This window comes from Mesoplodon densirostris, chromosome 16, assembly GCF_025265405.1.
Source record: "Mesoplodon densirostris isolate mMesDen1 chromosome 16, mMesDen1 primary haplotype, whole genome shotgun sequence".
Lineage (NCBI taxonomy): Eukaryota > Metazoa > Chordata > Mammalia > Artiodactyla > Ziphiidae > Mesoplodon > Mesoplodon densirostris.
In genome coordinates, this window is record NC_082676.1 from 57,251,599 (window position 1) to 57,270,189 (window position 18,591).

The following is an 18,591-nucleotide window of genomic DNA, read 5'->3' on the forward strand; positions in this document are numbered from 1 at the left end:
CTGTATTGGCGGGCGGATTCTTAACCATTGCGCCACCAGGGAAGCCCCTCACTGGTAGCGTTTTAAACAAGTGCAATTGCTTTGGCGGAAAGAGCAATCAAGAACCATCGACACTTTCATGTTAACACTACTTCAGGGAAATCATCCTAAAGACATCATCAAAAGGAAGAAAAACTACCTTGAACAAAAATGTTCACTGCATCATTATGTATAATAGGAACAAAAAGGAAAAAAAGGGGGGGATAAGTTTCCACAAGTAAAGTCAGTAATTTAAAAGTTATGCCATATGTGTAATGATGGATTACTGATGGATTATGAAGTCCATAAAAGTGATCAATATGAAGATCATGTAGCAATACGATAAAGTTTTATCCAGAAATGTTAAGGGTAAAAGCAAAATGTGAATTTATATGATAGTGACAAAATTACTTCAGCCTATGTCAACATTTCTCAAGCTTTTTCTCATTCTCTGTCAGGCTGCTTTTTAGACATTTTCTCCTTAATCACCCCCGCCATGAAATTTTAATACCACAGATATATCGTACATCATGCATATCTGTGCTTTAGACACAAGAATAGATGTTTCTCCCCCACAGGGGTGATATCACCCCGTTGAGAATGCATGGCCTGTGTGCAGGCAAGACGGTAGCAGGATGGGAGGTGCTTTATCTGGGATTATGTTCACATTGCCAGAAGTTAGAGAATTTAGTTCCAAAATGTAAGACCTCTGAGCATTTGACTTCCTGTTGGTCACCCAGGCAGAGCCATGCAACCGGGAAGCGGGAGAGTGGAGATCAGTGGGACAGAGTCCATTGCCACTTGCTCACAGGAGAGGCAGGCAGTCAAATGTTTGCTGACAGTGGAACAGTTTCTTCTTACAATCTGCCACAACAGATCAGCCCAGTGCCTTCACTGGGGGAGAAAAAGGTGATATCATCACTTTTTCTGCTTTGAATGACCACAGCTATTCTTTTTTCCGTTCACTCATTTCAGCTGATTCTTTTTTTAACCATTTTCTAAATTGAAGTATAGTTAATTTACGGTGTTGTGTTTCAGGTGTACAGCAAAGTGATTTGGCATATATATATTATATATATATATTCTTTTTCAGATTCTTTTCCATTATAGGTTATTATAAGATATTGAATATACTTCTCTGTGCTATGCAGTAGGTCCTTGTTGTTTACTTGTTTTATATATAGTAGTGTATATGTTATTCCCAAACTCCTAATTTACCTCCCCCTCCACCATCAGCTGATCCTTTATTCCAAATACAAGCCACTGCTGGAGATGACGCAGTCAATGCCAAAGAGAAAATCATGACCTTCAACATTCCAGAAAAATAAGAAAAAAGCTGCCAAAATGAACCTAAACATCAGATAAGACACAGCAGTAAATTACCCACTAAGCCCCCAACTCTGGTGTTTCAGGCCCTTAGAGCTTGTCTGCTTCACTCATTATTTGACCTCTCTGGGTCTGGCTTTCCCCAGGCCTTGAAGTGGGGGTTTCAGGGTCTTTCTAACTTAAGAAGGATTCGTGACAGAGTAATTATTGATGGAAATGGGCATCAAGTAGCTTCAACTATAAAGTCTTACCAAAGACAGTGCCTGAGAATCATAATGACTTTCTGACCCTACAAGTCCTATTTTCCCCAGTAAGAGCAAAAGCATTATCTGAAAATCAGAATTCCTTAGCTAGTAAGGCTGATAATCAAGTATTCCTACCTACTGGATTCTTTAAAGAGAAACAAGTAAATCATCACACTATCACACTGAAACAACCACCCACATCCAGCAGGTATCCATCCTCCTAGCAATTTGTTTACTTCTACACACATACATGAATCCATAAACATTGTTTTATGTGCATGTTCTGATATGCATCAAGGTATATATTTTAAATATAATTCTGTACCTTGCTTATTTTTAGAGAACATTAATGTTGCGATATAGCCACAGTGATGTGTATAAACCTAATTTATTCCTTTTAACATCTTTGAGGTTTTCCATCATGTGACCATACCACATATATTTGTCCACTCCCCTATTAACGGTCATCTTAGTTGTTCCTGGCCCCATGATGCCCATTTATCTTATGCATGCATTACCTAACCATTCCACTTCCTGGTTATTTGCACTTAATGTATTTGGCCTTGTACCCATCTGACCTCCACCTCCACTCCAATATTTTCAGCTGCAAGACACAACAGACTCTAATTGCCAATTTATAGGCTACACGAGAAACTGAGAAACATGTCAAACTACACCAAAAGGATTCCATCAGCAAAATCCCACAAAGAAACCTAACAGGATAAACTGTTTCCTTCAAAAAAAAATGGCAAGGGGGCAAAAAAAAAACGAGGGAGATGAAAGGGGAACCCATAGTTTAAAAAAAGACTTTGTGCTTCAAAGGATACCATCAAGAAAGTGAAAAACAACCCACAGAACAGGAGAAAATTTTTTGTAAAGATATCTGATAAGGGACTTGTAGCCAGAAATTATATAGCATTCTTACAGCTCAACAATAAAAACAACCCAATTAAAAAAAACAAAAAATGGACAAAGAAACTGAACAGACATTTCTCCAGAGAAAATATACAAATGGCCAACAAGCACGTGAAAAAATTCTCAATATTATTACTCATTAGGGAAATGCAAATCAAAGCCACAAAGAGATACCACTTTACACTCACTAGAATGGCTATTATCAAAAAGACTATTGGTGAGGACGGGAAGAAACCAGAACCTTTTTACAGGGCTGTAAATGATGCAGCTGCTTTGGAAAACAGTCTGACAGCTCTTCAAACACACTCAGCAATTCTGCTCTTAGATATCTGTCCAAGAGAAATGAAAACATATTATCCACACAAAAACTTGTACGTGAATGTTCACAGCAGCATTATTCATAATAGCCAAAACGTGGAAACAAGTCAATGTCTGTCAAATGATGAATGGATAAACAAAATGTGGAATATTCATACAACAGAATATTATTCAGTCACAAAAAGGAATGAAGTAGAGATATATGCTACAACATGATGAATCCTAAAAACATGATACTTAGTGAAAAGAGACACAAAAGGTCACATATTGTATGATTTGATTTATACGAAATATCCAGAATAGGCAAATCCACAGAGAGAGAAAGTAGATTAGTGTTTGCCTGGGGCTGAAGGAACAGAAAATGAAGAACAGCTATTAATGGGTATGAAGTTACTTTTTTTGGAGTAGTAAAAATGTTCTAAAATTTATTACGGTGATGTTTGTACAATTCTGTAAATATGTTAAACATTAAAAAAAACTTAAAAAGAGAGAAAGAGACCTAAAAAAATTAAAAGACAAACCAATTTGCATTGTTTAAACCATATTTAGACCCTGACTTTTAAAAATACGCTATAGGGAATTCCCTGGCAGTCCAGTGGTTAGGACTCAGCGCTTTCACTGCCGGGGTCTGGGTCCAATCCCTGCTCGGGGAACTAAGATCCTGCAAGCCACGCGGCGTGGCCAAAAAAAAAAAATACACTATAAAATAAAATTATAAGGCAATCATGGAAATTCAACATTGAATATCTGATATTAATGAATTACTGCTTATTTCCTATAGGTATGATAATGGAATTGAGTTATGCTTTTTTAAAAAGGAGTCCCTATATCTTAGAAATTTTTTTTTTTAATTTACAGATGAAATGATATAGGACTTCCCTGGTGGCACAGTGGTTAAGAATTCACCTGCCAACGCAAGGGACATGGGTTCAATCCCTGGTCTGGGGAGATCCCACATGCTGCAGAGCAACTAAGCCCGTGCACCACAAGTACTGAGCCTGAGCTCTAGGGCCCGTAAGCCACAACTACTGAGCCCGCGCACCACAACTACTGAAACCCATGTGCCCTGGAACCCGTGCACAACTACTGAGCCCATGTGCCACAACTACTGAAGTCCGCATGCTGCAACTACTGAGCCCATGTGGTGCAACTACTGAAGCCTGCAGGCCTAGAGCCCGTGCTCCACAAGAGAAGCCACCGGAATGAGAAGCCCGTGCACTGCAACGAAAAGTAGCCCCTGCTCACCGCAACTAAAGCCCACGCACAGCAACGAAGACCCAACGCAGCCAAAAAAAAAAAAAAGAAGAAGAAATGATAGGATTTGCTGGGTGTCTAGGATTTGCTTCAAAATAAACTGGGGAGAGAGGTAGGAAGTAGACAGGTATATGGGTGAAGTGTCATAAGTTCGTAATTGTTCATTAAACTATTCTCTCCACTTTTTTTTTGCTTGAAATTGTCTTTTAAAAAAAGCAAAAGAGTAAATATTTCCATGCCACATTATTTTATGTGCCAATTATTAATCCCATAGGTGGAAAATACCTTGGGCTTCCCCTTCCAATCCTCAGCAACCACTTTTTCTCTCTCAATTACAATCTTTCCAAAAGAAGTCTTTCATCCTTCATGGTTTTTCCTAAAAAAGCCATGTGTTGGTTTCCTTCTGTAATTTGTTTAACCTTAGACCTAATGGGGTTTTTACACTGAATTTTAAAACTTCCTTAGTTTTGATATCAAGTTGCTCCTTAAAGTATACATTGGCCGGTTCCCCTTGGCTTGTCAATTTCACTTGCTCCCAATGAAGACAGTAGAAAGAATGGTCCAGAACTGTGAGTTCAAGGCAGAGACTCCATGGTCACATTAAAAAGAAGAGTTTCTCAGAGCGTTCTTAGCTCCAGCCCTTGTCCCAGAGCTGGGCGAGAAAACAACCCCACCTGAACCCCACAGAGGTCCTTACAGAAACAATAGCAGCTCTCAAGTTCCTGACTACATACCATGTGAGGGGCACAGTACCAATCACTTTACGTGAGTAATGTTAGTCTTTGCAACAAGCCTAGGATACAGGTGCTATTATTTATCCTCATTTTGCTGAGACTTCCAGGACGGCAGAGCAATTTGCTCTAAATCACACAGGTTTATGTGGAAGAGCAAGTATTTGAACCCAACCTGTCTGCCCCCAAGGTCTGCACTTATTCCAGGCTGTATTACCTCCTGGGTGGAAACCAGTTCATTGCATCTTTGTTGTGGTATCACTAGTGTTCAAGGACCAGAAACTCTAGTGAGGCCAAAAATCATCTGACAACAGAAGCTGGACTATCTCCCAGGAAAACCCCCCTCCCCAGCTCCCGCATTAGGACCATCAATTTCACAAACCTTGCTCATGAATAGCGAAACAAAAGGCACCTAAGCTATGGAAAATGATCCACAGAGTTAACTTAAAAGTTAAAGATGAAGACAGACACATGGCCTTCACCTTGCCCCGCCTCGACCTCCAGAAATGCCTGAGTCCAAGGCGAGGGCCAGCTGGGCTGGTTGCAAGGATTCTGTAGAGGCTATTCCACAGTAAGGGGAAAACAGAAGGAGGGTAGGCGGGTCTTCCTAAGTAAATCCAGATCCCAGTCAGGGCAGCTGCGAGGCTGCCCTGAGTCACTCCCATCTCTACATACTACACCCAGGAATGACTTAGCAGCAAAACACCAACGGACCTCATGAGTGGAAAGGGCTGAGAACACGCATCCAAGTCTAGGGACTAAACTTCAGAAACACTGAAGGCAAGCTGTCCACACATAACTTAAGCCTCCCACCAAAACCACCCCGCTCCCCAGTGGGAGGGACAGGGTCGGACTGGGAAGGGCAGAGGTCCCCAAATGAGCTCAGCATTGGACAAGAGGGCTAGCTAGGGCTGCCGGGCAGGACTAGGGAGACCTCAGATGAGCTAGGAAAAGAAATGGAAGGAGCTGGAGTATGAAACAATAACCAAAATACAAGAAGCAGAACCAGAGAGGGAAAATGAGGAGAACCAAGCGTCCTCTGAAACCGAGAGCTAGCGGGGGACACAAGGCTCAGGGGGCAGCAAACTAAGAATGAGACACTCTTTGCCTGTGTGTCGATCGGAGTGACTGGGGCCGGGGGCCTGGGTAGTGGGAATGACTGGGGAGCAGGAGGACCAGTAACTGGAACTGGGACTCAGGGAGTCTAGGAGTTAGGAGGGACTAAGACACAGGAGGTCTGAGAACTGGGGGTCGGTAACTGGACTAGGGGGTCGGAGGACTGGGAGGGACTGGGGAATCTGGGGGACAGGTGTCCAGGAGCTGGTTGTAAGTGATGGACAGGAGTCAAGGGACTAGGAGTGCCTGGACCGGGGACGCCAGAAAAGTGCAGGTGACCAGAAGCCAGGAACTGGGCGTACATGGGGGTCAGGAAACTGGGAGCGATGGGACGGGATCCGCGAGCGAGCGGGACGCGGGGACTCGGGGGCCGGAGTGTGCAGCTGGTGCGACGGGAGCCGGGGCGGCTGGGGCGGGTGACAGCGGCCAGGCCTCCACTCACCGCTCATGGTGCCGCTTCCCGGGCCGGTGCCTGCCGTGCCGCCGCCACTGCCGCCACTGCCGCTGCCGCCCTCCAGACAGGCCAGGAGACGGCGCGCCCCGCCCCGCCTACCGCCCCGCCCCGGAAGTACAGCCCCGCCGGCGCGGCCCCGCCCCCCCGACCCGGAACGTAAACACCCGTGCCGGGCGGCAGAGTTGGGGAGATGCTAGCCGCGCCGAGGCTGTTGGGTGCCCGAGGTAGACCGGAGACCCCCGCAGCGATGCCTCGCGATCCGCAAGGCGGGGACCGGACGGGACGCCTCCCCGCCATCCTGGGCTCACGCCTCTGTCGGGGAGCCAGACGGGACGGTGGCCACGAGAAATGAGACAACGCGGTTCCAGAGAGCGCTAGAAGCGGAACGGGGAAATTTAAAAAGAGGAATGGGCCAAAGCGTGGGGACAGGGGAAGTGGGCAGTCCCGGGGGGGCCACTCTCTGGAGACGACTTTAGAGACCTGGATGGTAAGAGGGAGACGGCCCGGGAAGATCTACGGGAAGGGTGTTCCAGAAGGAGGGGTTGACTGGAGTGAAAGGGTGAGCGAGAAAAGGGTGTGAGAGAGGACATTGAAGAGGTGGGTGGGGCCTCCCTGGTGGCGCAGTGGTTGAGAGTCCGCCTGCCAATGCAGGGGACACGGGTTCGTGCCCCGATCCCAGAGGATCCCACATGCCGCGGAGCGGCTGGGCCCGCGAGCCATGGCCGCGGGGCCTGTGTGTCCGGAGCCTGTGCTCCGCAACGGGAGAGGCCACAGCAGTGAGAGGCCCGCGTACAGCAAAAAAAAAAAAAAAAAAAAAAAGAGGTGGGTGGAGGGCCCTGCAGGCCATGGTGAATGGGTTGGACTTTCCTGCCTAATTCTGAGGAGATAAGGGAATGCGAAATCATTACAAGAATTTAAGCAGGGGAGTGACGCAATGTGAATTTTAAGGTGATTCCTCTTCCTGGGTTGATAATGAATTGTAGTGGGGCAAGGTGGAGAAGGGTCAGCTGGTTAGGGGGCCACTGCAATTGTCTGGCAAGAGATACTAGTGCCTGGGGCTAGGGTGGTGGCAGTGGTGTGAATGTAGATGGGTCGTGTTTGAAAGAAGGTCAGGTTACTGCCCCATTTTACAGATAAGGGAAAGGGGACTCAGAAAGGTTAAAGGAGTGTTTTCCCAACTTGTTTTGCCCACAACCCACAGTAGAAGAAAATGCATTTTACACCACAACCCAGTACACAAATACATACATTTAAGAAGCTGTTTAACAAAACAATTCTGTAGGTAATGTATTCTCTTCGCCTTTTATTTTTTTCAATGCTGACTGAGACGATTGATCCACTCCTAAGTCTTGATCCACAAAACACTGAATTGAGGCCCCCACGGGGAAATGGAGCCAGAATTCCAGCCGAGTTCTGCGTGACCCACATCCCCATAGTCTTCCTACTACATTGCCTCTCAACACATACTCTCTGGCCCCTGGAAATTTACCTTTTGGATTCAGCAGAGATCGAGAGATCTTTGGAGAAGGATGCTCTGCAGCATTATTTATAATAGAGAAAAAGTGAAAAGCACCAAAGCCAGGTTACAGAAGAATAGCTAAGCAAATCGTGGCCCACCTCACAAATAATCTCGTTTAAAGTGCTAATTATAAAGGTTATGGAAATGCAAGGAAAGGCCAGTGATAATAGAACAAGTTAAAAAAAGCCCCATGCAGGGAACTCCCCTGTGGTCCAGTGGTTAAGCCTACATGCTTCCACTGCAGGGGGCATGGGTTTGATCCCTGGTCAGGGAACTGGTGAGATCCCAAATGCCACACGGTTTGGGAAAAAAAAAAAAAGCCCCGTGCAAAATGATCTGTACACCATGATTACAATTGTGTCAAAGTCAAAATACAGCCATGTGCAGGGACTATGATAGAATGTAAAAATGAAAATACTTGTATGTTTGGTTGGTGGGGCTGTTTTCCCCATTTTCAAAATTGTACTTTGTAGTTGTTGCTAATTTGTTATTCTAGTTAAAGAGTCAGTGTGTCTGAATCCCTCCTGTCCCCCGCAGAAAGCCTAGTTTAGGTCTGTCTGCCTCTGTAACTTTTGGTGAGACATCACATACTTGCTTCATGGAATTGTCATGAGGATACATGTTATACCTTCTCCTAGCGCCCTGTACCCTTTCTTCATGGCACTTGAGATGGGATAGGTTATTGAACTCGTAGAGGGTGCTTTACATTTTCCACCACCAGCCACCCTCCTTTAAGTATTGTAATTCCTTCCTCCCAAGATTTAGCCTGGTACTGGAGGACCAAGAATCAAAAGCCTAAGGTCAGCAGCTCTTCTGGGCTTTTGAAAAAATCTAAACTCATTGAGGGGGGTGAGGGGAGAAGGAAGAAGGCTTGTGAGAAACTAGGAGGAATATTCCCAGGCCACATAACAGAAAAGGAGTGTGTGTCTGCCCTCAAAGAGACTAGACCTCAAAGCACTAATAAAAACCATGATGGCAACGTAACTAACACAAAGTACTTAACATGAACCAGAAACTTTTCATGGGAATAAATAATAAATGTATGTGTATGTATATTTTCATATAATCCTTAAAACAATGTTATAAATGGATACTATTATTATCCCCATTTTACAGATGGGGAAACTGAGGCATAGAGTGGTTAAGTAACTTTCTTATAGTCACCCAATGTCTATAGCTTCCTAGTAACAGAGCCTGGAGTCAAAGTCCAAGAGCCAGTGCCTTCACCACTATACTGCGTTGTCTCCTATGGCCCTAAAAGGCCTGGAATGGAGCCATAATGGACCCTGAGTGGGTAAAAAGTTCCCACCAAGTTTCTCCATACCCCAAACCTGACACAAAAGCCACAAAGCCCCAAGACCTTGAGGGTTTCTGCTGTGGTGCCAGTGGGCATCTTAACAATGATCAAAGTCAACAGATTACCAGAGGGCACTGCCTATTGCACAGCCCTTTCCATAGCACCTCAGGACCTTCGCACAACCCAAGGAAGGCAACCCTCTCCCAATAATGACTAAGATTGTAGCCCAAAGAAATGAGGAAACTCAGAAATGGAATTAAATTGATGTGAAGAGAAAAAAGGGAATAGATCAGAATGTCTGGGTTTAAATCTGGCCCTGCCATTTACCAGCTATGTGATCTTGCTCTGATTCAGTTTCTGTCATCATCTGTAACATGCAGATAATAATGATCCACCTACCTTGTGGTTTGTTGTATATATTAAATGAGTTAGTACAGGTAAAGCACTTGGAACAACCCCTAGCACATTAGTAAGGGTAAATAAGTGCTAGCTATCATTATTATTACCTGCATATAGGTGCAAAAACGATACCTAGTACCCATTTATCACAGTTTGCAACTACACGTTTATTTATATGATTGTAATAATGCCTGATGCCTCCATGAAGCTGAAAGCTCACAAGATCAGGAACTGGCCATGCACTGCACACTGAATTAGTGTGGCTGGCTCTAGGCTTCTCCTGTAGATAGAAAGTACGTAGGATAACCTTGCTTTCCTTTAACAATAAAAAGAAATCCAGTCTGTCCTGAAATGTATGTGTGCATGTATAGGAGAGAAGTGTCTAGCCACAGAAATGTGTGACTATGGAATCTACACATTGCAGTGCTTTTTTTTTTCAGTGAGTCAATTTAATCATGAAACCAAGCTAGTTTCCACAGCTAAGCTCCCAACAGTAAGGTAGAAAAATATATCTAACAAAGATTTTCCAGAATTAGAGAACAAAAAGCCATATCATCCACTGATAAGTACAATCATCCTAAAAAGATCTGATACATCATCCTTTTCTTCTGACAAAAGATTTTCCAAGTAGCTCTAAACCATCAGAATGGTTAATTAGCTGGGAAAATTGATTTCTCCATCCCCGTGACACTCGAGGCAGCTAGCAGGCTGCTGCAGTAGTCGTTTGTTTTCGTGGTGACAAGAATGGTTGCACCTTCCTCCATGGCTGGGAGTGGAAAGAAATGGTCAGAATCGACCTTTGGTTTGCTCCTGACACAGTCTTCACACGTACATTCTTCCACTGTGTACCCGAGGCCTCTCGAAAGAAGAGTTTCCGCACCAGTCCCGCCATCGTCGCTCTCATACAGGTCTGCATTCGCATCCTTCTGGAGAGCCGGTCCTGATTATGCAGAAACAGAACAGTTAACCTAAACTTTTCAGGGCACATGGTTGTGCCAGACTTAGCAGCACACATCCGGGATCAAAGCAACGTGAGATGCGTCTCTTCCCACAGAACAAATACGTGGGTCCTACACTAGAAGTCATGAACTGACAGACCATGGGCCACATTGGGTTCAAAGACATGCTTGGTTTAGGGCGTACAGTGTTTTTAAGTGTTTGCTTGTCTGTTTTACATTGGCCCACATTTGAAAAGCAAGAGATTTTACATACAAATCTAGACAACTGGCCTCTTTTTTTTTTTTTTAAGAAAACAAAATGTGGCCACCAGGAGCCTACATTCCTACACGGAAACAATTGGGAGTCGACAGCTCCTGTCTCCTCCAAGCAGGGCATGGGCTCCCCTGTTGCCGAAGCCTCAAGCAGCCCACTACATTCATTCCTCACCCACTTGGCCCTTGGATGCATTAAGGTACTGAGCCTTTTTACACATGTGAAATGACAAATTACCATATGTTACAGCACACCAAAATCAGTCTTGGGTGACACTTTAGAATTCACGGTAAAGAGGCTTCTCTTACAGAGCATTTTGTGGCAGATTACTTTTTTTTTTTAATGAATCTGTCATGATCACAGAAGGAAGGAGTCTCCACTACATCCCCATACATGTCTATGAAGGCACGTTTACTACTTCCTCAACCTTCTGCAGCGTAACTCCATCTTCCAAAACGTCACACTCAAGTCACTCCCCACCTGTCTCTCAGACCCCAGGCAAAAAAAGAGAAATGAGTAAATCATATGGAACAGCCATCTCCCTCCCTTTACTGCACTAGAAAGCAAATGAGGTGGATGCTTTACAGATTATGCATGGAAAATACATGCATAAAGAAATAGGGCAATGGCTGCAAAGTGTTCAGGAATTAGATCATGGGCAAAGGTGCTGAAATATTTTTATCTTACAAAGCCTTTAAGTAGAACATCCACCTCTCTGGGACTGGTTCTCTACTGCTTAATAAAGATAAAAATCTTTGAGGGCTTCCCTGGTGGCGCAGTGGTTGAGAGTCCGCCTGCAGATGCAGGGGACACGGGTTCGTGCCCTGGTTCGGGAAGATCCCACATGCTGCGGAGCGGCTGGGCCCGTGAGCCATGGCCACTGAGCCTGCACGTCCGGAGCCTGTGCTCCGCAATGGGAGAGGCCACAACAGTGAGAGGCCCGCCTACCGCAAAAAAAAAAAAAAAAAAAAAAAAAAAAAAAAATCTTTGAGATGATTGCTTAAATAATCCAGGAGCAACTGGTATTCATTTCTAGCATTTTTCGCAGTAAAATGTTCACCCAAGCAAACAACACTTATATTTGTATGAAAATATGGCCACGGATCTTGCCAAATATACTTTTCCCAATAGTACCAAACCTGGCTAGCTGTTTCTGATAGCATGACGTTTAATCAATGTGCTAACTTTGTCAAAGAGATGGATGTTTCCCAAGGAAGCCTCAGTACCTCGAAAGAGTAATTAGAAAAAATGTTGGGGAAGGCTGACATTGTAGGACATCAGCGAAGAAGGTGTAAAAATCGAAAAGAAAGCTCGCTTCTTCCAAGAGTTCATTTAACCTGTCATCTAATACACTCAGAAGGGCCCTTACAGGATGAGATACTCAACATGAAAAAAGAAAAGGAACTGAAATTCACCATAGCCACCTCTTGGAAACAGATTTCAAAGATGAACCATCAAACCAACCTGTGTTTTTAAATTCGTCCTTTAATGGCTGGGAGCTCATCTTCCTGAGCAAGAACATCAACAGGAAAACTGTCAAAGAAACTATCAAGCTGAGGCCCAAACAGGTCCAGAGAATTGCATTTGTTCCTTTCACTGAATTAAAAGAATGTCAGAGAGATAATGAACTGATAACATCATATCCACATCAAGTAAAGATTATTTGCCGTCCAATTCCCCTAATTCCTCAGCATTGACTTTTAAATTCTAAACAATACTTAATTAGGAGAGCTGATAAAAAATCTCTGTTGTTAAGATTGCAGAATAAAATTGAGTTCAGTTCTGAATAATTGTTCGTTCCTGTCGGCATTTAAATGATTGCCTAATTTTCTTCCTCTTTTTGATCCAGAAAATATCACCACCTTCCCCGTAATATTTCTTCTTTGAATAAAGTCAATACAGAGAGAAGACTTCACACCAATGAGGAATTGTTCGAGCAGTATTACTTACTTGTATTACAATAACGCTGACATATTAGAGGAGGGGTATTAGGGCATCGAAGGTGACACGGTTTGCAAGCATTCAGCAATCTGTCAAAATATTCATTTTGGAAGCACTGTTGAGCCATCTGGAACCGGATCGCAAAAAGAAACAAGGAAACCACAGAAAGAACAGCATGGGAGGACAAGTAAAATCTCGTTGAGAATTCCCCAGCAAATGTAATGACAGCTGCTAGAATGTCGAGGGAAAAAAAGAACTTCACATCAATGACTTGGTTCTTATGGGGGCTGACTCTTTGTACCATGGCTAAGGATTTGAATACCAACACTAATTCCAGTTTCTAAGTTTGAGGCCTGGGTGGGGTAAGAGATGGGGCGTATGTAGCAAGGGCTATGGTTTATACCTGAAACAGAAACTGCTTATTTATAGAGGAAATTTCTCAGGCAGGTGACAGTTGCAGGATGTCGACAAGCCTGAGGCATCAAGCAGAAGGTTCAGTAACCATTTTTGGAGCATCTGTTTGTGAGCTGTGCTGTGTGATGGGCCCCAGGGAGAGAGATGAGACAAGGTCTGTGTCCCTTAAGAACTAAAAATCTAACAGAGGAGATAGAAATTACCTCAAATAACCACAAAGTGTAGTAGGAAGATAGAATATGAGAGGGAGGGAATATGAAGCATGCCTACCAGGTTTTAAACCTAGGAAGAATCCCAGAATTCCGACAAATAGGGATTTCTAGGGTAAAAGTTAAATTGGCAAGAGGGTTGGGGGGAAGATAGGTTTGGGACATAATAATAATATATGAATATTAATATATTATTAATATCTATGTTCTATTGTTGAAATTTTAGAAAAAAAAAACAGTTGAGCATGTAGAAAAATTATCCACAATCATAGCATCCAGAAATAATCACTGTTAGTATTTTGGTGTATCACACAGAGTTTGCAAACAGGCCTGCCAATGTGTTTTTTTGTTTTTATTTTTTTATATTACAATATAGTTGATTTACAATGTTGTGTTGGTTTCAGGTGTACAGCAAAGTGATTTAGTTATACATATACTTGTATCTATTCTTTTTCAGATTCTTTTCCCATAAAGGTTATTACAGAGTATTGAGTAGAGTTCTCTGTGCTATTGCCAATGTGTTCTATTTGGCCAACTCCTGGGAGGATTTCTGTAGGTGGATGGAGGGATAGATAGACAGATAAATAGACAGATATATAGGGAGGTGCATTTTCCTTTTTACATAAATGGAATCACATGCGTTTGTTTCTAACAATACTGAGAAATAAATCAACATCTTACATTCCTCTAGGGTCCAGGCAGTGAGGTCAACAGGTGTGACACCCTGGGTGGGACAACCAGGAGCTGAAAGGGCTGGCCCAGCAGGTCCCACGCCCTCACGCTCCCAAATGGTGACCTTTGGGAGACAGGAAAGGACACAGGAAAAGCATGATGAGAGATAGGCAAGGACAAAGATTACCCCTCCTATCAGCCAAGCAAGGAGAGCTTCAGGAAAGGATAGGAAGTGGGGTCAAATTCTGCAGAAAAGTCAGAGGTGGTGCACTAAGGAAGGGGGTCATTGGTGGCCTTTGAGTATGTCAGTGGGCATATTGTAGGTATTTAAGGAGTGGAGAGGAAGAGGAGGTGGCCAAGGTGGGCCACGCCTGGGAAGTCTGGTGGAAACCAGAACTGAGCCTCGATATCTCTTGGAAAAGAAAGCACTACTGTTTCTGACAGATGTACTGTCAGAAACAGGTGCCTGAAGTCCCATGTAGAAGGACATTCACTGCAACGTCATTTGTATTCACAAGAGCCTGTCCATCAGTGGGGAATCCACTGTAGAATACGACACAGCCATCAAAAAGAATGAGACCAATGTGCTCTGATATGAACAATACATCACCAAGTGGAAGATTCAAGGTACTGAGCAGTGTGTTTGTAATCTTCTCTCCTGTGTTTACAAAATAAAATATGTAGGGTCTATATATAGAGATATAAACATACGCTACATCTGGAAAGATACTCAGCAGACTGATAATAATCACTGCCTCTGGCAAGAGACATAAAGTCAAGGGTGGAAGAAAATTTTAAAAACTTACTTTTCACTGAAAAATCTTTGGTACTGCTTGAATAACTTTTTAAATAATAATGATTATTTTTTTTTAATAAGAACCATTTTTTTAAAGGGTGCTGTCTTAGTCCATTCAGGCTGCTATACAAAATACCATAGACTGGGTGGCTTACAAACAACAAAAATATATTTCTCACAGTTCTGGAGGCTGGGAAATCCAAGATCAAGGTGTCAGCAGATTTGGTGTCTGGTGAGAGCCCACAGAGAGCTAGCTGTCTTTTCACTATAAACTCTCATGGTGGAGGGGGCAGGAGATCTCCCTGGATTCTCTTTTATAAGGACACTAATCCCATTCATGAGGGCTCCACCCTCATGACCTAATAATCTCCCAAAGACCTCCAAATGCCATCACACTGGGGATTAGGTTTCAACGTAAGAATTTGGGGTGGGGGGGCACAAACATTCAGTCTACAGCAACTGGGGAGCTTGGAGGAGGGAAAAGAGCAGAGTGAAAGAAAAGTTTCCCAAAGATGAAGAGCATAGGCTAAGGGGGGAAGAGTAAAGATTAAAGAAGTCAGAGAAACCAGTGATGGGCAGAGTCTGAGACAGTGTGAGGCCTGAAAGCCAAAGCACCAAGAAAGCCCTTCTCCGGCAACCTCACTGAGCCGTACAAGCAGTGAAGGCCTGCCGAGGTTGCTCTTAATCCCTTGTAGGCCTCGGGCATCTTGGAGAAGCCCAGGAATGGTTCCATCCTCAGAGAGGTCACAGCAGACATCTCCTGGCATGTTGCCAAGCCTCTCAGATGTGCTGAGTGGGCTTCCAGGGACCAGGCCGGGAGGCTTCATCTTGCCTCAGGCTCTCTCCCCACAAGCATCTTCTCTCCCCCAGTTGTTTCAAGCTTGAACCAGAGAGCGCAGGCCTTGGAGCTGTACCACATCAATGGATGGGTGGCCCAGAGAGGATGGTGATGCCATCCTGCTGAGGCTCCCCAGGGTAGCTCTGGTCCCTCCCCTTCCCCAGGTTTGCTGTTCAGCTTGTTCAGCTCTCTCTTAGATTCTGTGAGGAAAACCTGTGATCCTTCCAATAAAATCCCATTTTGGCTTAAGTTAGCCAGAGTCAGTTTGGGTTGGTTGCTAACAATCCAAAAATCAAAATAAAATCCTTAACCATTTTATCCCATTCTTAACTAATTCCTCCACTCTTGACTAAAATGTCGACAATAGACACTGATTGAGGGCCTTCCCCTTTGCTCCTCAGGATAAGGGTGACTGGTGAATTCTGGCATCTTAGGGTCAGCTACTTCTCCTCCATGACAGGGAAGGAGGCAGTGAAACACAGACAGATAGAGATAAGTGTGCAAAAGGATTTGGGAGATGTCATACTAGTCAGGAATCTTTCCATAAGAAATGACATAAACACTGAAGTTCAAAAAGAATTTACTGGTATTATTGCTGAAAAGTCCAATGGTAAAATCAGCTTTAGTAGTTCAACTTTTGACCAAGTTTCTCTCTGTCACTTGCCTCAGCAATGCCATCTTCTGGGTCTTGGCTCCATTCCCAGGTCTTTTCCTCATGGTCACAAGAGAGTTGCAGCACTTGCAGCCCTCACACACTAATTCCTTCTAAACTCTCCCTCATCATCTCATCTGCTCCCATGTTTTTTTGCTTGCTTGTTTTTTGGTTTTTGTTTTGTTTTCATTTTTGTTTTTTTGGCCATGCCATGTGGCTTGCAGGATCTTAGTTCCCCAACCAGGGATTAAACTCATGCTCCCTGCAGTGGAAGCACAGAGTTGGGCCACCAGGGAATTCCCTGCTCCCATGGTTTGAAACGTGTTACCTTCCAAATCTATATATCCAACTCCAACCTTGGCCCTGAAATCCAAACGTATCTACCAACTGCCTACTTGGTACATCCATTTCAACTCTAAGAGGCATCTCAAACTTTATTAAAGTGCATTTGGATTCTCCAAAAGGGAAAGAATGTATGCAGTCTTTTCAAACCTACTTGGTCATTGAATTCCTTTTTTCAAGGACCACCTATGAACATCTAGGAATATATGTTTTATGGAACATAATTTGGGAAAAATCAGGCCAGATTATCTCCACAATTTCCTCCAGTTCTCAAAGACTGTGATTTGGGGATTTAGCAGAGTGACAGTAACACAGAAGTAGTATGGTTTTAAAGCAAGGATTTTTTTTTTAAGTTTCATGATAAAGTTTGTTGATATGATAACATCACCAAAAGAGTGCTGGGTCTGACCTCACTCTACACAGAAAGAACAGGGAGGAAAACCAATCCCCAAGTCAGCATCAAGCTTCAGCAGTCACTCAACGCTCTAAAGAAGCGAAGAGACACTGCCTCAAACTTCCAAAGCCATTAGCGTGTTCTGCAAGGAAAATTCCATCCATTTAAAAGATCCTTTATCCAAATTACTAAACTACCAGCAAGCTTTCACACCAGAACACTTTGACCTTTCAGCTCTTAACTCCAAACCAATAGTACACAAGTTCTTCCCAGGACTTTAGTAGATTTTTCACTTGGAGAGGGAAATCTAGACCTGCATTAGTCCAGGCTCTCCAGAGAAACAGAACCAACAAAATGTACATATAGAGAGAATGAGATTTACTCTAAGAAACTGGTTCACACAATTATGGAGGCTGAGAAGTCCTAAGATGTGCAGTTGGCAAGCTGGAGACCCAGGAAAGTCAACAGCGATGGTGTAGTTTCAGTCAAAGTCTGAAGTTCCAGCTCAAGAGCCAATGGTGTGAGTTCCAGCCCAAGAGCCAGCAAGCTCGCGACACAAAAAGAGCTGATGTTTCAATGTCTGAAGACAGGAAAAGACTGGTGTCCCAGCTCAATAGTCAGGCAGATCTTCAACTCTCTGGATGAGGGCAGTCTACTTTTACTCAGTGTACTCATTCAAATGCTAATCACATCCAAAAACACCCACACAGACACACCCAGAATAATCTTTGCCCAAATATCTGGGCTCCATCAAACTGACACATAAAATTAACCATCACAAGGCCCTTGACTACACATCCAATCCTTGCCTTCTGTTGACCTCCTTGAATAATCTCTGTTTTATGCTGTGCTACCTGGTTACTGTGGGAGCTGTGTCTCCCAGAATCCTCATCCCTGCACGGTTCCAGGATAGAGCTGGCCAACAGAGGAACATGAATGAGACTGGGAAAGCGGATGGGAAGCAGCAGCCACTGTTCTCCGGAGGACATCACAGTTGCATGCAGTGATGGATGGTCACAAAGATGCCTAATGGGTTCAGGTACATCCTCATTCTCCTTTGCTCTACGTCCAGCTCTTCTTCCCACCTGCTGACCCTGCTGACCAACAGCAGCCCCAGCCCCACCATCTTGCCATCAGCTTACCTGCTGATTCACAGAGGCAGGGGCCACACACAACTGTACAAGCTCCCCCTCACGGCCCTCTGCTAGCAACTGGATGTTCCCGACTTCTCAGATCAACTGGTCGGTGATTCCTCTGGTCCTCACCTCCCCAGCTCCTCTCACAATTGTAGAAGTTCTGATTCCTACAATATGTCCCTTACGCTGTACCATTCATGGTGGCTCAGCTCCCCTGACCATCCTTGAGTGATACACCTCTTTAATCTTGTTGTTTTGAACCTACAGTTGAAATGATTCACTAAGAACTGTCCAGATCCTGCCCTCAGAGTGGCACAGCATTATGATTAAGACACAAGTTTTGGAGCCAGAAAAATCTGAATCCCAGCTTCACCACAGTGGATCCTGTGTGGC

At 44.0% G+C, this 18,591-nt stretch overlaps 2 protein-coding genes across 3 annotated transcripts in view; both read right to left on the reverse strand.

The window, feature by feature from the left end:
• The window catches only part of SNX29 (sorting nexin 29), a 564,284-nt gene extending 557,840 nt beyond the window's left edge, over window positions 1-6,444 (reverse strand). For both annotated transcript variants that reach the window (XR_009530118.1, XM_060078037.1), the window contains exon 1: window positions 6,366-6,444. Coding sequence is in view for 1 of the 2 variants with exons in the window: in XM_060078037.1 (XP_059934020.1) it covers window positions 6,366-6,372 (7 nt within the window). In the remaining variant the exon portion in view is untranslated. The remainder of the gene's footprint in view (window positions 1-6,365) is intronic.
• Window positions 6,445-10,242: 3,798 nt separating this feature from the next.
• TNFRSF17 (TNF receptor superfamily member 17) lies at window positions 10,243-13,049 on the reverse strand. Its single transcript, XM_060078962.1, has 3 exons — window positions 12,755-13,049; window positions 12,269-12,400; window positions 10,243-10,532 (listed from the first exon to the last, which is right to left on the reverse strand). The coding sequence occupies exons 1-3, from the start codon at window positions 13,047-13,049 to the stop codon at window positions 10,243-10,245; spliced, it is 717 nt and encodes a 238-aa protein (XP_059934945.1).
• Between the last annotated feature and the right edge of the window lie 5,542 nt (window positions 13,050-18,591).